Below are 22,445 nucleotides of genomic sequence, written 5' to 3'. Positions count from 1 at the left end.
CTGTTCCTTTTCGTCTCTTCCATATTCTTAGTAATGCCGTCATCTACTGACCCACTAACTCATAATTACCACTTGTTTCAGGTTATCTTCAATTTTTATATCTCCCTTATGCTCTTTCTCATTTAATCAGCTTAACAAGTTCTATTGATTCAAATAGGCATGAAGCATTTTAGTGCTCTAGGAATACTTAGGGATTTTCCAATCTTTTTATTTTATAGATGTGCAAACTGAGAATTCACAGAGGTAGCTCAATAGAGGTCGTGTCTACTTGGTTCTGCCACAGAACCAGAATCTAATTTTCTGAACAGCAGTGCATGTCCCAGGGTGCCTATCCCAGTGCCATTTTCTCTCCAATGAAGCCTCTTACCCACATCCCCTCCTGCTCATTCCCAGCAGCACTGTTCAGGCTTTCACTGCCTCCAACCTGCACTAGTGTAATACTCTCCTACTGGGTCTTCCTTCCTGTACAATGGCTGTCTTTTAATTCATTCTACACACAATATTGCTGCGATAAATTTCCAAATGTCTAGTTCTGGTCATCTCATTTGTGTGCTCAAAAACTTTATTGGTTCCTTGTTTCTTACATAATCCTATAGGTTCCTCTCACATATACTGAGTTTTTATTGCATATCAATCTTTGCTAGGTGGAGATTTCACACAGGTTACTCACTTTTAATCTTCACAATTGTGAGGTTTTGATTCAGTATCTCCTTCTCACAGATGAGAAATTTGAGGCTCAGGAAGATGGAGGACATAAATCTACTAAATGGAGAACCCAGGATTCAAACCCAGGTCCTTTAAGTGCAAGGTGAAGGGCCCCATCCTCTTCATGCTTCCCTTTATGTAAACATGTTAGACTTCTACTTTTCTGCTAAACATGATTTGCATTCAACATCTGCTTTTTCTTATGTTAGTCTGTCTGCCTTGAAAGTTCTTCCCTCTGCAACCCCACTTGTCGCCTTCCAGACCCTGCGTGAATGCTGTCTCATCCAGTGCCCCTAGCCACAATTACTTTTGCTGCTCTCTTTGATTTTATTACATTTTGACTGCCCTTACAGATTTTACAGAAGCCTCATGAAATTATGGCTTTTTGTGTCTGCATCTTTTTTCTCATAGCCTATCAAGAGATATTTGAGGTCAAAGTCAATTTCTAATTCTAATTTTCCCCTATAGTACTATGCATGCACTTTAAAAATAAGTAGTGACTTGAAAGTCAAAGGGACTTTTGTCATAGACAATCCCTTCTAATGTCTTCAGATAAGATTTAATTCATTCTTCAGCTTTTTTCTTTCTTTTGAGATTTCTCTTTCCATTAGTCATACACATGTTTTCTTCTGACTTTAACGGCAGGCATTGCCATCATTTCTCAGGTATTTCTGTATTTGTCCACCTGCAGAAAATTTAGTGAGAATCTGAAAAGGTTTAAAGTCTTTCCACGGTAAGTGTATCCAAGTAGCTGCGTGAAGAAATCTAGACAGCTTCTCTGATTTGCCTTGAGCTCAAGTAGTGCAATCCTAAGCATCATTAGGCTACCCCGAATAACAAGATTTCAAGGGCTCAGTCATAGATCCTCTCAGCCAGGTTGCATTTGGAGCAATAACATTCCAGTGTAATAAAATAGTTTGAGAAATAACTTGAATTTCTTCTTTCTACATTCAACCTTTCACTATTTATGTTTGATTTTCTTGCCTACATTTCTGATTTTTAAAGAGGAACATTGTATAATTAGGAATGCTCTTAATTTTAGATATCAGCAGTTATGCAACTCCATTAGTATTGGTTTGCTAGGGCTGCCATAAGAAAGTACCACAGGCTGTGTGGCTTCAACAACGGAAATTATTTTTCTCATATTTCTGGAGGCTAGAAGTCCCAAGATCAAGTAGCTAGTAGCGTTAGTTCCTTCCAAGGCCCTCTCTGGCTTGTAGGTGGCTGTCTTTTCTTTGTGTCTTTCCTCTGTCTATGTCCTAATCTCTTCTTAAAGATCCCAGTCATATTGGATTAAGTAGGCCCCACACATAGGACCTCATTTTACCTTAATCAGCTCTTCAAGGGCCCTGTCTCTAAATACAGACATATTATGAGGTACTGGGGGTTAGAATGTCAATGTATGAATTTAGTGGAGGGGATACAATTCAGCCCTTTGATGATACAATTCAAAGACCTTTGAGATGTTGTTTTAAACTAAATCGCCAGTATGAGTTTTTCTTGTAGTTTCTTTTCATTTCAGTATCAAGGTGCAGTCCCTCCTAGGGTATCCCCACGCAGCCAGCAAGCTCCCTACATATCTGTATTGTGGGCTATGCTGAGCAATACAAAGGTTGAGAAAAATCAAAGGGGGTATACATTACTTAGAAAAACAACAACAAAATTCCTAGATTTCCAGTATTTTCTGTGAGTTTATATGTGAAAAAGCAGCCCACCAAAGCATGTCAGCAGCACAACAGTCCTATTTCAGAGTTCTTAGGTACTATTATTTATTAAATAGATGATTTTAGACAAATTATGTGACCTCTCCAAGGGTTCATTTCATTATGCGTACAGTGGAGAGAAACAGAGCTCCATGTAGGAGGACTTAAATGTGATTTTAAATACTTCTTATATTCTTGGCACAAAATGTATGTATGCACAAAATGTAAGCACAAAATGAATGTATGCCACCTTGTTAGGCACTTAAAATTTGTTAGCTCCTCTAGAGAAAATGGCAGCAAAAATAGGAAATATCTAAGTCACAGCTATTTCTCTCCTGCCCTACCAAACCTCCTCCTGATCTCCAGCAGGACTTGAAGGGTGGCTGGAAAGTTCTGTATGGAGGACTAGAAGAGAGATCGCCATCCTAAGCAAACCAATGCTCTCAGAATGGGTCCCAGGTGACCCCATTGCTGATTAGTGACTAGCAAGAGCTACCTGCATGGGAGAAGGAAGTATCACCATTGTCATTTGCACGACAAGCTCTTCTAAGTCACAAATATCTCAATAACAAATTTGAACCTAGCAGACATAGCTCTGGGATTTCTAGAGGATTATGTTATTCTAGTGCCTTTCCATTCATGAAAGATGGAAATAATAAAGTATAACTACAATGAAAATTCAGTTGTAATTTTAATATTGATTGTTCTGTTGGAAAAGCAATTTTTGTAAGAGATTGATATTTCTAACTACAAGATGTCTAACTTCAAAATGTCAGCCTTTTAATGTGCATATCACACAATTTGAAAATGCTGTCAGGAACTGGCAGAGACACAACAACAAAAAAGATAATTTTAGACCAATATCACTGATGAACATCAATGCAAAAATCCTCAATAAAATACTGGGAAACCAAATCCAGCAGCACATCAAAAAGCTTATCCACCATGATCAAGTGGGCTTCATTCCTGGGATGCAAGGCTGGTTCAACATACGCAAATCAATAAAAGTAATCCATCATATAAACAGAACCAAACACAAAAACCACATGATTATCTCAATAGATGCAGAAAAGGCTTTTGACAAAATTCAACAGCACTTCATGCTAAAAACTCTCAATAAACTAGGTATTGATGGAATGTATCTCAAAATAATAAGAGCTATTTATGACAAACCCACAGCCAATATCATACTGAATGGGCAAAAACGGGAAGCATTCCCTTTGAAAACTGGCACAAGACAGGGATGCCCTCTCTCACCACTCCTATTCAACATAGTGTTGGAAGTTCTGGCCAGGGCAATCAGGCAAGAGAAAGAAATAAAGGATATTCAATTAGGAAAAGAGGAAGTCAAATTGTCCCTGTTTGCAGATGACATGATTGTATATTTAGAAAACCCCACTGCCCAAAATCTCCTTAAGCTGATAAGGAAGTTCAGCAAAGTCTTGGGATACAAAATCAATGTGCAAAACTCACAAGCATTCCTATACACCAATAACAGACAGAGAGCCAAATCATGAGTGAACTCACATTCACAATTGCTTCAAAGAGAATAAAATACCTAGGAATCCAACTTACAAGGGATGTGAAGGACCTCTTCAAAGAGAACTACAAACCACTGCTCAGTGAAATAAAAGAGGACACAGACAAATGGAAGAACATTCCATGCTCATGGATAGGAAGAATCAATATCGTGAAAATGGCCATACTACCCAAGGTAATTTATAGATTCAATGACATCCCCATCAAGCTACCAATAACTTTCTTCACAGAATTGGAAAAAACTACTTTAAAGTTCACATGGAATCAAAAAAGAGCCCACATTGCCAAGATAATCCTAAGCAAAAAGAACAAAGCTAGAGGCATCATGCTACCTGACTTCAAACTATACTACAAGACTACAGTAACCAAAACAGCATGGTACTGTACCAAAACAGAGATATAGACCAATGGAACAGAATAGTGCCCTCAGAAATAATCACACATCTACAACCATCTGATCTTTGACAAACCTGAGAAAAACAAGAAATGGGGAAAGGATTCCCTATTTAATAAATGGTGCTGGGAAAACTGGCTAGCCATCTGTAGAAATCTGAAACTGGATCCCTTCCTTATACCTTATACAAAAATCAGTTCAAGATGGATTAAAGACTTAAATGTTAGGCCCCAAACCATAAAAACCCCAGAAGAAAACCTAGGCAGTACCATTCAGGCCATAGGTATGGGCAAGGACTTCATGACTAAAACACCAAAAGCAATGGCAACAAGAGCCAAAATTGACAAATGGGATCTAATTAAACCAAAGAGGTTCTGCACAGCAAAAGAAACTACCATCAGAGTGAACAGGCAACTTACAGAATGGGAGAAAATTTTTACAATCTACCCATCTGACAAAGGGCTAATATCTAGAATCTACAAAGAACTTAAACAAATTTACAAGAAAAAATCAAACAACCCCATTAAAAAGTGGGCAAAGGATATGAACAGACACTTCTCAAAAGAAGACATTTATTCAGCCAACACAGGAAAAAATGCTCATCATCACTGGCCATCAGAGAAATGCAAATCAAAACCACAATGAGATACCATCTCATACCAGTTAGAATGGCGATTATTAAAAAGTCAGGAAACAACAGGTGCTGGTGAGGATGTGGAGAAATAGGAATGCTTTTATGCTGTTGGTGGGACTGTAAACTAGTTCAACCATTGTGGAAGACAGTGTGGCGATTCCTCAAGGATCTAGAACTAGAAATACCATTTGACCCAGCCATCCCATTACTGGGTATATACCCAAAGGATTATAAATCATGCTGCTATAAAGACACATGCACACGTGTGTTTATTGTGGCACTATTCACAATAGCAAAGACTTGGAACCAACCCAAATGTCTATCGATAATAGACTGGATTAAGAAAATGTGGCACATATACACCACGGAATACTATGCAGCCATAAAAAAGGATGACTTCATTGACTTCATGTCCTTTATAGGGACATGGATGAACCTGGAAACCATCATTCTGGGCAAACTATTGCAAGGAGAGAAAACCAAACACTGCATGTTCTCACTCATAGGTGGGAATTGAACAATGAGAACACATGGACACGGGGTGGGGAACATCACATACTGGGGCCTGCCAGGGGTGGGAAGAGGGGGGAGGGATAGCATTAGGAGATATACCTAATGTAAATAACGAGTTAACGGGTGCAGCACACTAACCTGGCACATGTATACATATGTAACAAACCTGCACGTTGTGCACATGTACCATAGAACTTAAAGTAAAACAACAAAAAAATAAATAAATAATAAAAAAAAGAAAATACTGTCAGGAATTAAAGAGTGAATCGTTTCAGTTATATGATTCCTATTCAATCTCTATATCTTTTAGGCCATTCAGTTTGGTAGATTTTTAAAAAGGAATTTTGCAGATTATTTGTTTTGAGGAACAACTTCTGTTTTAAAAGGCCTAGATTATCATAACAAATGTTTATGACTAGACATACCATTTATAAATAATTCTTTCTCTCCCCTGTGAAACTTATTGCCTTACATTAGCATGCATGGTATTGTTTCTTTTTTGGATAAGCAAAGAGAAAAAATGTGATGTGGTTTTAAACACAAAGGTATGTTTAGAAGAGTTTTGCATCTGTTCTACTCCCATGACTCTGCACGCAGTGTGAGCTACCACAAAGTATACAGGAGTCGATATTTTCCCATTCTTTTTCACAGCATCATGAACCATAGGAACTAAAAGGAGGTAATATTCTTAGGCTCTACAAAAACTTGAGCTTGTTTTTAAATTGTTATATTAGTCGGTCTTGCATCACTATAAAAGAATGCCTGAGACTGGGTAATTGATGAAGAAGAAAAAAGATTTATTTGGCTCACAGTTCTGCAGGCTATACAAGCATGGCACCAGCATCTGCTCGATTTCTGGTGAGGTCTCAGGAAGCTTTTACTCATGGCAGAAGGTGAAGAGGGAGGAGGCATATCACAGGGCAAGAGAAGGAGCAGGAGAGATGCTGGGCTCTTTTAAACAACTAGCTTTCATGTGAACTAACAAGCAAGACCTCTCTAATTGCTGTGAGTAATTACTGTGCGGAAGGCACCAAAGTATTCATGAAGGATCCATCCCCATGACCTAAATAACTTCCAACAGGTCCCACTTCCAACACTGAGGATCACATTTCAACATGAGACTTGGAGGAAACAAACGTCCAAACTATATGAATAGGCTTATTATAAAATCGTTTAATTATCTTTGTTTTTATTTCCAGTTTCTGAGTTGCATAATCCCTGTATTAGATGAGATAAGCTAAGTACTGTAACAGATAGCCCAAAAAAACTTATAATAGCTCAAACCAAATTAAAGTTTATTTCTCTCTCAGAAAAATAGTCCAGGTGATTCAAGGCAGGTTTATGTACAGGGGTGGGGCAGGGAGGTCATTTAGGGTCCCAGGATGACTGGACTGTGTCTTCAATTATGGCTTCTAGGAACTCTCTGGACGTTGACACCCAACCGAAGGAAGGAAAAAAGAAGCTGTCAGGTTTTCTATGGGCCAGCCCTGGAAGCTGGCCACATCATTGCTAATCACATTCCACTGGTTAGAACTCAGTCTCATGGCCAAATACCTAATGTCAGGAGACACTGAGAAATATAGTCAAGTTGTATGCCATGGAGAAGAGAAACTGACTTTGATGAATGCTTAGCTATTCTCTACCACGTTCTCTTACATGCTAATTCTTCCTGGGGAAAAACTAAACCCTCTGTTCAGATTTTTCCACCTACGAACTAGCAGAAGTGGGAAGTATGTGACAGGCGAAATTTTAATTTGTGTGATGCCTGAAAGGTCTTTTATTTTGAGAAGTTGGTTTCCTGAGACGAATACTATCAAGAAACATCACTTCTTACCAATACCATTTATTGGTAACAATACAAGCAAGACTCTGGGAACTTTTAATTTAAATGTACAATGAAAAGATTTTTATCTCATTTTGTTTCTTCTTGAAGGGAACTAACAATGGTAATACTTAGACTTTTAAATATTTTAATCCATAACCTCTTTTCTCCAGCATTACCAAAAGTAACCAGGACATAGTTAAAGAAACAAGTTAGAAATAAAAGGCAATTTGGTGGCTATCTAGGTTGAATCAATACAAAGGTAGTTAGCTTCTCAAAGTCTTCTGATCTGTTGTGGCAGGAAGAGAATTGGATACATGTAGTATCAATAGATAAGAAAAGAAAAAGAAAAAACTTAAAATCATTTTCCTTTTTCCTTTCTTTCCTCCTGCATCACATCAGTTTTATCATCAATATTTACAGAAGTGGTAGCATTTCTCTGGATCTAATAAAGTGCATGTAGATTTCAACACAAGACTGAGCCTAGTTAACAGGAACCCACTAGAATCTGCCCAAAGGGGAAGTTATGTAGGAGTGCAGTAAGAGCTAATTGTCCATGAATCCAGGTAATGCCTGTTTACCGGAGAGCTTTCACATTGCTATTGATACGGGAAATAAAAGTGAGGTGAGGAGGAGTCTTATTTGTTACATCTAGTCCAGAGCCAAGCATAACGCATATATTTAGAAAGCTCTACAGTGATTCCAATGAGCCCTAAGGTCGAAAACCACTGATTTCTCCTAAGAAACACGCATTTCTAAATGATGAAAGGGGTGGTTCAGTTGTAATACAAAGCTGAGGCTGGTCAGACGGCTAATGACATTTAGGTCATGATGAAAATCTAGCTCAACAAAGCATCCCTCTGTGAAATGTGATGTGGTTACAATAAATGTTTTCCAATTGTGCATTTTAATTAAGTTGGATGTAGATGAGCAGGCAAATTGATGTTTGCAGTCAAAAACAAATAAAAGACTGACACGCAAATCACTCTCAGACATAAAGTCTGGCGAAAAAAAAAAAAAAAGACCGAAGCGAGCAACTATATAACATCACCTAGGCATAGCTCTTCTAGCTGCTTGGAACAAAATTATTTGTCTACATTGCCATTATGTCTGGACTGTTGTAGTATTTATTGAATGCTGAAGGAGGGCATCATGTGTAAGTCATCATTTCCTGGTAAGAGTGAGTTGCACTCTTTCCTTGTATCTGACTGATTTACTGAAACTCACAGGCAACAATGAATTACATAACCATAATGGAATTCACATATTAGTCAGAGCATATTATTATAAATTAGCCACACTTTGAAAATTTAAACACCTTTAAGTCCAAGACACTACTTAACGTGAAAACATTACTTAAAAATTTAAGTTACATTTAAGTTACATTCCCTGTTTTAACAGCTGAGTTTAAGTACTTTTTGTAAATATTGCCTTTTTATATTTCCCTTTCTTAATTGCACTCCCCTCTCAGATATTTTATTACTGGTTGAAATTCTGAACTGTTTTCCACTGACAAACAAAATAAAGGCTTGTTTAATTCAGTTAGGTCAGGCTTCTAAGTTTTTACAGTTGTAAATTTGATTTTCATATTTCTAAACTATTTCCTACATATTTCACCCTGTGTTTACAAAATTATGTTCTCATAATTTCTGTGTTCCATTCAGCATTTATAAAGAGGTGGATATCTATTTAAAGAAATGTGTGAAAGTATCATTGAATATATAGCTTCCTTTTTTTCAATTGATTCTCCTTTAATTCAACACAATTGTATATCACAAAACCTATGTACATATACAAAAACCTACAAGTGAAATAAACCTGTAAATGAAATTGTTTGGATACATTTAAAGTTCAAAAGTGTCCCATATTCACCTAATGTTCAGAGGGGAAAACTTGTTCCAACTTTCCACCCAAGATCAGCCCCCTGTTCATGTTGCTGCAATGAAGACAAATGACTGAGGTATGTAAAGTATGATCCTGCTCACAGGCCATTAAGTGTGGTTAGATTCCTGGTCAAAATTACTAGAAGCTTGAACATCTTTTCAGATCTCCACTGATTTGTGTATTGTTCCTTCCGTATAGGCAGGTGGGCTTCTATTTGCAAGTACAGTCTTGGCATTCATCCATGTAAAACAGTAGGAAAAAGATATAAAAGGTCACAATAATGACATAAGGAAATTCAACTGAGAGAAATTACTACTTGGAGATTCTAAAGAAAGCAGAACACTATTCGAAGGCCTAACTTTCTAATAATTCTCAATGCCCTGGCCAAATTCCATTGCCTTTTAATTCAATTCTTCAGAGAGAGACAATTCACTTTAATATGTTCCCAAAGAGAAAATTACAGGACGGTTTTGTTTATTTTTATTATTCTCATGGAAAGTAAGAAATAGATGTACCGGGAAAACCCTTTGCTCACCTACTCCTATTCATAAGTGAAGCTTTCTTAAAATAAGTGCTAGTCATAGTTGTATTTGTGAATGTTTACACAATTATCTCTGTGCTGTGTGGAATATGAGTCTATGCAACTGACTGTTTATGGCTAACTCCTGTGATTCTGAATAAAAAAATATCTTTCTCAGGCTCTCTCCTCTGCATTTCCACTGCCTCTGCCTTGGTTCTAATTTATACAATCTTTTCAAATATAGACTTTTAGATTAAGAAAACAATGCTCACACATTGCAAAAATGAAAATCATACAGAAATATTTAAAAATATCTCTTCATGCCTAACCAACTATGCTTTACCACCCAAGCTGGCTTCATGAGCATGTGACCTGGATGGTCTTCCAGGGCCACATGCTTTGAAGGGTCCTATGCTTGGTTCATTGCTCTTCTATTGTCTTTTTTTCCCCAAACTTCAACTTTTATTGCAGATATGGGGGTATGTGTGCAGGTTTGCTGCATGAGTATATTGTATGATGCTGAGGTTTGGGATATGGATCCTTGTCATGCAGATAGTGAGCACAGTACCCAATAGGTAATTTTTCCACCTATGGCCCCTCCCCTTCGTCCCCAGCAGTCTGTAGCATCTATTGTTCCCATGTTTTATGTCCACGTGTGCTTAATGTTTAGCTCTCACTTACAAGTGAGAAAATGTAGTATTTTATTTTCTGTTCCTGTGTTAATTTGCTTAGAATTATGGCCTCCAGCTACATTCACGTTTCTGCAAAGGATGTGATTTTGTTCTTTTTATGGCTGTAGTATTCCATGGTATGTATATATGTACCACATTTCTTTATCCAGTTCACCACTGAAGGGCACCTAGGTTGATTCCATGTCTTTGCTAATGTGGTGATGAACATACGAGTGCATGCGTCTTTTTGGCAGAACAATTTATTTCCTTCGGGAAGGAAATAAATAAATAAATAAATATATCCAGTAATGGGATTGCTGGGTCAAATGATAGCTCAGTTTTAAGTTCTTTGAGAATTCTCCAAACTGCTTTCCACAGTGGCTGAACTAATTTACATTCCCACCAATAGTGTATAAGTGTTCTTTTTGCTCTGCAGCCTCTCCAGCATCTGTTGTTTTTTGACTTTTCAGTAATAGCCATTCTCATTGGTATGAAATGGTATCTTATTGCTGTTTTCTTAAAGGATTTTTATAGCTTGAGGTCTTACATTTAAATCTTTAATATATCTTGAAATAATTTTTGTATATGGTGAAAAATAAGGGTCCGGTTTCATTGTTCTGCATATGTCTAGCCAGTTATCCCAGCACCGTTTATTGAATAAAGAGCCTATCATCATTGCTTGCTTTTACTGGCCTTGTTGAAGATTAGATGGTTGTAGATGTGCAGCTTTATCTCTGAGTTTTCTATTCTTTTCCATTTGTCTATGTGTCTGGTTTTCAGTCAGTACCATGTTGTTTTGGTTACTGCAGCGTTATAGTATAGCTTGAAGTTGGGTAGTTATATCTTTGGCATAAGCTTTGTTTTTTTGCTTAGGATTGCTTTAACTATTAGAGCTCTTTTTTGGTCCCATATGAATGTTAGAATAGTTTTTCCCAATTCTATGAAAAGTGACATTGGCAGATTGATAGGAGGATCACTGAATCTGTAATTTCTTTGGGCAGTATGGTGATTTTAACAATATTAATTATTCCAATCCATGAACATGTAAGGTTTTTCCATTTATTTATGTCATCTCTGATTTTTTCAGCAGTATTTTGAAGTCATCCTCATAGAGATCTTTCACCACCTTGCTTATCTCTATTCCCAGGTATTTCATTTTCATTGTGGCTATTGTAAATGGGATTGCGTTCTTGATTTGACTCAGCCTGGACATTATTGGTGTATAAAAATGCTACTGAGTTCTGTACATTGATCTTGTATCCTAAAACTTCACTAAAATTGTTTATTAGTTCTAAGAGCCTTTTGGCAGTCTCTAGGGTTTTCTAGGTGTAGAATCATATCGTTAACAAAGAGAGATAGTTTGACATTTTTTCCTATTTTGATGCCATTTATTTCTTTCTCATTCCTGATTGCGCTGGCTAGAACTTCCAGTACTATGTTGAATAGGAGTGGTAAGAGTAGGTATACTTGTTTTGTTTCAGTCCTCAAGGGGAATAATGCCAGTTTTTGCCCATTCCATATGATGTTAGCTGTGGGTTTGTCATAGATGGCTCTTATTATTTTTAAGTATCTTCTTTCAATTGATGCCTAGTCTGTTGAGAGTTTTTTATCATGAAGGAATGCTGAATTTTATAAGAAGCTTTTTCTATATGTATTGAGATGATTATGTGACTTTTTGCTTTCATTCTGTTTATGTGGTGAATCACATTTACTGATTTGCATACATTGAACCAGCCTTGCATCCCAGGAATAATGTCTACTTGGTTGTAGTATATTAATTTTTTGATATGCTGCTGAATTCGGTTTGCTAGTATTTGGTTGAGAATCTTTGCATCTATGTTCATCAGGCAAACTGGCCTAAAGTTTTCTATTTTCATGTGTCTCTGCCAGATTTTGGTATCAGGCTGATGCTAACTTCATGTAATGAGTTAAGAAGGAATCCCTCCTCTTTGATTTTCTGGGATAGTTTCAGTAGCATTAGTACTAATTCTTTTTTGTACATCTGGTAGAATTTGACTGTGAATCCATCTGGTTCATGTCTTGTTTTGGTTGGTAGGTTTTTTTTTTTTTACTACTGATTCAATTTCAGAGCTCAATATTGGTCTATTCAAAATTTTGATCTCTTCCTTTTCAATTTTGGGAGTTTGTGTGTTTTCAGGAATTTATCCATTTCCTCTAGATTTTCTAATTTCTGCGCATAGAGTTATTCATAGTATTATTCTCTGAGGATCTTTTGTATTTCTGTGGAATCAGTTCTAATATCATCTTTGTCATTTATGATTGTACTTATTTGGATCTCTCTTTTCGTGTTGTTAATGTAGTTAGCAGTCTATCGATCTTACTTATCTCTTTGAAGAATCCACTTCTGTTTTCATTGATCTTTTGTAAGGATTTTTACATCTCTATTTTGTTCAGTTCTTCTCTAACATTAGTTATTTGTTTTTTCTGCTAGGTTTTGGGTTAGTTTGCTCTCTGTTTTCTAATTCCTTTAGGTGTAAAGTTATAGTTTTAATTTGAGATCTCTCTTACTTTTTGATGAAGGTGGTTACTGCTATAAACATTCCTCTTAACACAACTTTAGTTGTGTTCCAGACATTTTGGTAATTCAGTTCCTATTTTCATTAATTTCAAACAAATTTTAAATTTATGCCTTAATTTCATTCTTCTTCCAAAAGTTATTCAGGAGCAAGTTGTTTAATATCCATGTATTTGGGTAGGTTTAAGATATTTTCTTGATATTTCTGTTTTTATTGTACTGTGGTGTGAGAATGTGCTTTGCATGATTTAATTTTTTTTTGGAATCTATTGAGATTTGCTTTATGTTCAAGCATGTGGTCAATCTTAGGATATGTTCCATGTGTAGATGAGAAGAATATATATTCTGTGGTTGTTGGGTGGAGTGTTCTGTAGATGCTTATTAGGTCCAATTGGTCAAGTGTTGATTTTAAGTCCAGAGTTTCTTTGTTAGTTTCCTGCCTTGGAGGTCTGTCTAATGCTGTCAGTGGGGTGTTAAAGTCTCCCACTATTATTGTGTCTAAATCTGTTCATAGGCCAACAAGAACGTGTTTTATGAACCTGGGTGCTCCAATATTTGGTATGTAAATATTTAGGATAGTTAAATCTCCTTGTTGGATTTACTCTTTATTATTATATAATGCCTTTCTTTGTCCTTCTTAATTTTTATTGGTTTAAAGTCTATTGTATCTGATATAAAATAGCAACTCCTGCTCTTTTTTGTTTGTATGGTGTACCTTTCTTCATCCCTTTACTTTGAGCCTGTGTGTATTCTTACATCAAGATGGGTCTCTTGAAGACAGAAAATGGTTGGGTCTTCTCTTTGTACCCAAGTGCTACTTGGTGCTACTCTGTGCATTTTAAATATGTCATTTAGCCCATTTACATTTAGGGTTAGTATTGATATGTGAGATTTTGATCCTGTCATCATTTTATTAGCTGGTTGTTATATAGACTATATTGTGTAGTTGCTTTATAATGCCAGTGAGCTATGTTCTTAAGTGTGTTTTTGTGGTAGCAGGTGTCGATCTTTTAATTCCATGTTCAGTACTCCCTTAAGGACCTCTTATAATGCTCATGGTCTATTTGAAACAAATTCCCTCAGTGTATGCTTATCTGAGAATGATTTTATTTCTCCTTCCCTTATAAAGTTTATTTTAGTGGGATATAAAATTCTTGGTTGGAATTTCTTTTCTTTAAGGATGCTGAAAATAGGCCCCTAATCTCCCCTGGCTTGTAAGGTTTCTGCTGAAAGGTCTGCTGCCAACCTAATGGGGTTCCCTCTGTATGGGACTTGACTCTTCACTCTAGCTGCCTTTAAAATTTTTTCTTTTGTATTGACCTTAGTGAATCTGATGAGAATGTTCTTTGGGGATGGTCGTCTCATAGAGTATCTAGCTGGAGTTTTCCATATTTTTTGAATACACATGTTAACCTCTTTCATGAGATTAGGGAAATTTTCATGAACTATATCATCAAATGTATTTTCCAAGTTGTTTATTATCTCTCCCCTCTCAGGAAGGCCAATGAGTTGCAGATTTGTTCTCTTTATACAATCACATATTTCTTGGAGTTTTTGTTTAATTTTTTAAAATACTTTTTTCTTTATTTTTGTTTGAGTTGATTCAAAGAACCAGTCTTTGAGTTTGGAAAGTCTTTCCTCAGCCTGGTCTATTCTGCTATTAATACTTCTGATTGTATTATGAAATTCTTACGGTGAATTTTTTCAAGTCTAGAAGTTAAATTTGAATCTTTCTGAAAATGGCTATTTCATCTTTGAACTCTTGGATTATTTTACTGGATTTCTTGAATTGAGTTTCAACTTTCTATTGAATCTTGATGAGTTTCTTTGACATCCATATTCTGAATTCTATGTCTATCATTTCAGTCATTTTATACTGATTAAGAAACATTGCTGGGGAGCTAGTGCACTCATTTTGAGGTAAGAGGACACTCTGGTTTCTAAATTGCCAGAATTCTTGGGCTGATTCTTTCCTATTTGGTAGTGTTAGTGTTCCTTTAAATATGGTGTGAGTTGAGTATAGTCACTTGGCTTTATTTCTGGATGTTTTGAAAGGGTAAAGGCTCTGTACAACATCTTTATTTGTGGCTTAATGCTTTTTTTGTTTGTTTGTTTGTTTCACAGGGTGCTATATTAGCAAACTCTTTTTGGTGTGGCAGTTTGGGCTATGATCCAGTAGATGGCATGTAAGAGTAATGTGTGTTTGGCCCTTACTCAGCCACAGGGCTCCTCTGTATTTACTCAAGTTTCCAGCCATGCTTTGCAGTACAGTGCAGAGAGAGGTGACTTCCTCTCATTAGTTCTACTCCTACACCTTTGGGAGCCCCCTTTAATCACTGGTACTGTGTCTGCATTTCTTTTGTTAGGTGATCCAAGCTGTGGGGCTCCCTGAACAGAGGCTCCAGCAAGGAGATAGGCCACGTTCTTTCCAGGCTGGTCCTGTGGAGGGAGGCATGCCTTGCTCCTGTTCCAGCCCATGAAACCACACATCTCATCCCTCTTAGTGCTCTGAGAGTGTGGGTTTGTTTTCCACTTGAGTGCTGGCCACAGATCTTGGCTCAGCACTCTTGAGCTGCACACTGCAGCCTGGGACACCATGATCAGCTAGTGGCTTTATCCTTTGAACCCTTGGAATTAGGTTCCACGTGCGCTAGGGGATCTAAAGTGCTCCCAGGCCATCAGGAACATAATCAGGTGGAGCAAAGCATCCAGCTGTGCAGTGGAGGCTGCTGTGCACATGTTCCTGCGAGAAGCCAGGCAGGGTGTGGAGGAGGGCCTGCAGAACAGATGTGCCCCAGTCCCATGGGGAAGTTGACCCCATTTTCTTCTGGCCAAGCAGTAGGCTGGGGCTAAAATTTCTTGGATGGAGATAGGGAACCTTGCGGGGATGGGTGCCTATAGCCAGGTTCCGCCAGAGATGTGTCGTGCACTAAGGCTCCTGTTTCTGCACTGGTTCAGGTACCATTTATGTCTACTCTCTGGACAGATTCCCCTGTCAGCTCAAATGTCCATAGGGTATGTTGGGTCCCCTGTAGCCAGGAATCCAGAGGTCCACAGCAAGTGTGGGTAGTCCCACAGTTCCTTCACTCACCCATTCCCCAGGACCCATTCAGGCCTGGGAACTAGCCCCAGTGTTTGGGTACCCTGGACAGGGTTACCAGCCTCCTCTCTCCTCAGCCTTAGCATCTGTGTTGCCATCTGCTCTTTGCATTTTCTCTCCAAAGATATGTCCAAATGTTGGTTTACTTGAAACTTTGATCTCTCTCAGGCATTTCTTGGCTATGTCACTGGCCCTCGTGTTCACCTTTTGTTCTACTGTTGTCTTGAAACTCTTAATAAATTATGAACACAGGATCCTGTATTTTTATTTTGCATCCTACCCCTCTCCTATTCCTCTCCACCTATGAAATTACTCTTAACTGTTTGTGACTTCAAGAAATTCTCTATGTATGTAAACATGTTTATAGGTATGCATTGGTTTTTACATCAATGGGATTATTCTGGATATAGTCTATAATTGCTTTGCCTCCTCAATTATGCATGTTGGAATTTTCCCATTACACAGCCTCTGCCTTCCTAGCATCTATTTCTTATTACCCATAGAGAGCCTCCATACTGCTGTGGCATGGCCTTTCTAGTGCTGATTATGTCACTTCTCTGTTAAAAATGGATAATGCTTCCCTTTTGCATATACAATAAATTAGTGCCTTGATAAATACATCAGGCTATTTAGACCTATTGGCAGTGTGCTGGCAAATTTGAGTTTCTGAGCATGCAAGTTCTGAAGAACACCTACAAACTAGGAGAGTCACAAAGATAAGCCCCTTTGCTGTGCAGTGAGCTAACTGGTCTTCTGAAGTCTCATCTAAGCATGGACTTCTATTTTCAAACTTTGCAACACCCTCTCTCATTAACAGGTATGAAAAACGATCTTTTTTTTTTTTAACCACTCCTTGGTAGAGTTACTAATAATCAGCCTAGAAATTAGTAAAGGTAATGTTGTGGGCTGAAAGTTTATGTTTCCTCCAAATTCATATGTTGAAATACTAATCTCCAATGTGATGCTATTAGGAGGCAGGGGTCTCTAGGAGGTCATCATGTTTAGATAAGGTCATAATGATAGAGGCTTCATGAAGGGATTTGTTTCCTTATAAGAAGATTCAGAGACTAAAACTCTTTCTCTCTCTTTGTTGTGTGATGACAAAGCAAGAAGGCAGTCAACAGAAGCCAGGAAGAGGGCTATCCCTAGAACCTGACCATGATGGCACCCTGATCTAGGACTCCGTAGCCTCCAGAACTGTAAGAAATAAATGTCTGTTGTTTAAGTCACCCAGTCTATTGTATGTTATTATAGCAGCTCGAGCTAAGACAAACAGGGAAGAGGGCCTTTAGCTTTTTACAAAGTTGATTAATCTACCACAGAGGGTTATTTTACAGATGAAGAAAATGAGCCTGAGAAACAAGACGTGTCATGCCCAAAACCGCAGAATTTAGTGATGAACTTAAATGAACATCTATTGCTTTTCAGGTTAATAGACTGTGACAGTTTCTTGGAATTTTTCTGAACACTCTAAATTCTGAGGTCAGAATGGTATTCTGAGCTTAGAGAAGTCTGGCTGTATGGCAACAGCTATTGTCATTGCTCCCAGTGCAACATTTATAGGATATGGAGGCTGGATTATCCAAGTTGATGCTTTAAAATGCCTGTGGAGGGCTGGGCGCGGTGGCTCACACCTGTAATCCCAGCACTTTGGGAGGCCGAGGTGGGTGGATCACTTGAGGTCAGGAGTTCGAAGCCAGCCTGGCCAACATAGTGAAACCCCATCTCTACTAAAAATACAAAAAATTAGCCAGGCATGGTGGCGGGCGCCTGTAATCCCAGCTACTCGGGAGGCTGAGGCAGGAGACTCACTTGAACCTGGGAGGTAGAGGTTGCATTGAGCTGAGATCGCGCCATTGCACTCCAGCTTGGGTGACAGTGCGAGACTCCATCTTAAAAAAATAAATAAATAATGCTCGTGGAGTAGCCACTCCCATACATGTATGATTATCAGTGAATTACTCAATCTCCCTGAGCTTTAATTATCTTAATCAGAAAAAAGATATGATAATGTCTACCTTAGCTGTGATTAGGAATAAATACATTTTTGATTTATTCATTTACTCAACAAATATTAAGTTACTATTCTGTGTCAAAAATGAAGCTCAACAATGAGATTATGGCAGTGGACCCTGCTCTCATGAAGCTTACAATCTGGAGGGATTTAAAGTGTAAGAAATCAGTTTCTTGCACAAAATCAATGCTCAATTAATAACACTGCAAAATATTTCTAAATGATTTTCTTGCCTTCTTTTTTTTAAAAAAGGAACTAACACTGCCGATTGATCTTTAGAGATATTCTCAATCATGAAAATTGGAACATCTATATTGAAATCACCATGAAGAAGATGTCCATCTTCCCATCCTGTCCTTCACCTCCTGTTGTTCTTCTTTAACTATTTGCTAGTAAATTGGCATACCTTCTGCCCAGTGCTTTTTTTCTATGTGTTTTAATAGAGCTTTGTGAAAAATCAGCTTTTGAACTCAGTCTCGCTCATGTGTGAGAGCTTACAAACTGTATAAGGAAATGTCCATCTAATAAAAAGCACTTTGAAAATCGGGTTAAGGATTACTTACTTGATGTTAACCAAGCATCTCGGTCTATGTGCCCATTTTGCATATCCGAGAGTTCTGCCAGACTCTACCTAGTCAGAGCATGCCTAGCAAGAAGACACTGCATGTCCCAGAAATCAGCTTAGAAGCCTCACTAAAGGAAAAATCAGCCTAGTGAGGTCCATGTGAGACCTGCCCAGGAATGTGAAAGAAGATCAGTAAGGTTAGTGCGTAAAAACAATGCCATGCACTTGGAAAGCTCTAGAAGTGAATCTTGCATGCAGGACCTTTTGATTTCCTGTGCTGAGCTGCAGATGTCTGTTTTCACAGCAGTGCCTGCCAGAGCTGCAGTTGACAAGGCCAGCTGCTCTCAACTGCCAACTGTCAGTTGACGTGGCAAGCTCCTACCAATTTGTGCTGAGAAAACAGCATGGAATCGGGTCAGCATAGGACAAGACTTTAATATCCTCCATCTGTCAAATAGAGTTACTTGGAGAAAACTGAACATTTGGAGCAGGAGTTGTTCAGGCTATTCTATGATAACATCTATACATGATTCAAAAAGCCAAATTGCATTCAGTTAGTTTTCCTCTGCTGTGAGACAGCAGGAATTGGTCTAGTAGATACAACTGTATGACTTTTAGTACTTCAGGTGGCATACATTAAAGGCTTCCCCCACTAGATCCAGAACCTACCTTCCTTCCTCCCAGGCACTGCTGGAGTTGAGGCTTAGTTAGGACACCATATTGGCAGTTGTGGGGCTGCCAGGTTATTTCTCTCCAGTCACATGTCCTGTTGTCTGAACAACTAAGGCAAGGCACGATCCACTGGCCTGGAATAGATGGCAAAACTTTCTTTGGTTCTGTTTCTGCTGATGAAATTATAATTTGTAAGTAACTTTAAAATTCAGCTATGGCACACCATTTCAGAAATTATAGTAAGACCATCCTTATCCTTTAAATCTAGTGGAATAATGAAGGCATGGCTTCCTGCCAACCAAATAGAATAGCAACATTAAGTAATGTTCTGAAATAACACATTTCATGCTGAAATCAAGTATGAGCTCTGTTCCATGAAACCTTATACTTATTAAAAATCTAAGTATTACTCAGTCATTGCCTATTTTTAAACAGTACATTGAGTACTTAAGTAGGACCAAAGCATTAATAGATTGGGAGCCCCCCAAATTAGCAATTAGCCTCAAATATTTATTAGCCTAACACATGCATAGGTTCTCCATCCAATAGTATAATAGATCTATTCCCTGCTCTCAAGAGATTTAAGATACAAGAGAACTACTTCAGTATGATAATTTATTATTTTGAAGATTAGTTATTTTTCTTTGATTTGATTGATGGCCTTTTTGGTGTGAATCTCTTCACCTCTTCCTAGCTGTTGCCTGAATTTCTTCATCTGTTAGATGAGGTGTGTACTATTCTCACATGATTGGTGTAAGGATGTAATGGAGTAATGTATTTAAGACACATTTGCAATATTGTATTTATCTTTTGTTACTAACAGAGTTCAGGTAGAAAGTAGGTCCCAAGCTTTAGCAAATGTTTATAAAATAAATGAATATTCTCTATGCATTTAAGATCTTTCCTGTTTTATTGATAGAATAACATTCATGCAAAACACTTCAGCTTTTAGTGTGAGTGGATACATTAATAATGTGGTAGAAAAATATAATTTTTTTCCTTGTTCATCTTTTCAGGAATTAAGTGTGAACATAGCACATCTTATAAACAAATATGGAGTGGTTATTTCTCTCCTTGTTGGAGAACGTATACAATGATGTCTCTGATGATCACTCTCCTTACCCTAAATATCTTGCTTATGTTACTAGTATATATTTACCCTTCAAAAATGAGGGGCTAAAAATCACTCAGTTCTTGAGTTAGAAAGAAAAAAATTTAAAAACTTTGTCCATTCTGGCTTTGATTAGTGGTACTGCTAATAATGGTATCTGGTGTTATATGAAGTTTAGTGGAAAGGATTTCTGTTTTTGGGAGATGAATATAGTGCATTTTATATTCATGACTTCAGGGATGTTAGAATTGTGAATGTGTTTGTGTGTGTGGAAATAGTTATAAATAATAAAATATGAAAGAGGATATAGTTTATGGCTCTTACTGATTGAGCACAGAAAGAGAAAGAAGTGTAGGTATATTAAGAGAGAGAAACTGGAAGAGATAAAAGAAAATCAGAGGGAAAGGAGATGAGAAAATTATGAATTCCAGGAACGGAAAGAAAATATACAATAACTTTGCGGGGTACAATGTCAACTGGAAGAGAAATACAAAACTTCAAAAGGAATGCAGACTCATTTGTTCTTCTTACCACAATTTTTTTCTTTTCTTTGATTTTTACATGTAATGAGAATTCCAGAAAACTGCTTTATTAAATGTCTATCTACTAGGTACTTTCTAAGCAATTTCAGGAATGATAAATTAACCTTTATGTCTCTGTATACATATGACTCTCTAGAAGGATTTAATACAGTAAGTATATACTCTGTTGAAGTGTGAGGCATTACTGGTGTTAAAATATCATAATAAGTTTTAAAAAACAGTTAACATTTTTCAGAACCTCCCAAATGCTAGGAATATTCTAAAAACTTTAATTTATCAACATATTTAAACATCAACAACCCTGTTATCATCTCCTTAACCAGGGCTCAGGAACTTGTCTGAGATCCTCTAGTTAGTAGGTGGTAGAACTAGGATTTGAGCAGGGCAGTCAGCTCCAGAGTCCATGCTCTTAACTATAATGCTACACCTCAAAAATTTATAATCAGGTTAGAAGGTTATAATTTATACATAATATAATAACTATAGCATCGTAACAAGCAACACATAATGGAGTAAAAATGTCTGTGTGGTTGTCAAAGAGTTGGGGCTTTGGAGACCACACACACCTGGGCTCTATCTCCAACTGGCCCTGCGAACCTCAACATTGACTACATATGAGAGTCACGTGGAAAGCTTTTAAAAATTCCCATGCCCACATTGTACCCCAGACTGACTGAATCACAATCAGTGGGGATGGAGCTCAGGCATCAGTATATTTTAATGCTTCTTTGGTGATTCCAATATGCTGCCAAGGCTAAAACCCACTATTCAAATTGGACAAATTACTTAATCTTTTCATGATTAAATTTACTTCTCTATAAGGAAAATATGTGTAACACCTGCCCTAGTGCCTGATTCCCTAATAGTCAACATATATATTTTATATATTTTCCCACCTCTACTCTCAGAGAGCCACAGTTGTTCAAAATAGAGAAAGAGTCATGGAAGTCAGAGTGTTCCAGAAGGGTCCATGAAGGAAATAAAATGTGAACAGGTGTTTAGGGACAGATAAGATTTGAAGACGTGGAAGGAGTGACACTTTAGGTACAGTGAAGAGATGGGCCTGACGGGAATGAGAATGAAGAACTGGCTGCATATATTGGAGAAAAAGAGGGTCTGCTATGTGAAAGATGTTTCTGAAGTTTCTGGTTATACAGAATGGCAGTACTGCTAAAAGAAACAACACAGAAAATTTTGGAGAGATGCTGGTTTTTGAACAGCAAAATAAAGATTATCCTCCTCAAAAGTGCTTATTTTTCCATCCAATTCTCTTTTATAATTTCTTTTTCATTCAGAATATATCTTGCTTTCTAATTCTGTTCTGGCAAGCATGGTTTGTCATTAATAAACAACATCCTCCACATCTTTGATGTAGACACAGCCTAAAGTTTAATCTTTGTTGATGAATTTCTCAAGCAAATCTCCTTAGATAAATGATAGTCTTTCCTTCACAGAGGTTCACATTGAGTGGCTTCGTAGCATCACGTTGGATGGAGTTAGAAGAGGCCTTACTTAGGGTG

General features: G+C 37.5%; 1 protein-coding gene across 8 annotated transcripts in view; it reads right to left on the bottom strand.

Annotated features, from left to right (window-relative positions):
* The window catches only part of CPED1 (cadherin like and PC-esterase domain containing 1), a 311,005-nt gene that overhangs the window by 34,449 nt on the left and 254,111 nt on the right, over positions 1-22,445 (bottom strand). For all 8 annotated transcript variants that reach the window (XM_077997209.1, XM_015134794.3, XM_015134793.3 and 5 more), the window contains one exon: positions 19,270-19,406. In XM_077997209.1, coding sequence (XP_077853335.1) covers positions 19,270-19,406 — 137 coding nt within the window. The remainder of the gene's footprint in view (positions 1-19,269; positions 19,407-22,445) is intronic.

Source organism: Macaca mulatta, chromosome 3 (genome assembly GCF_049350105.2).
Source record: "Macaca mulatta isolate MMU2019108-1 chromosome 3, T2T-MMU8v2.0, whole genome shotgun sequence".
NCBI lineage: Eukaryota > Metazoa > Chordata > Mammalia > Primates > Cercopithecidae > Macaca > Macaca mulatta.
This window is presented reverse-complemented; position numbering and strand designations above follow the sequence as displayed.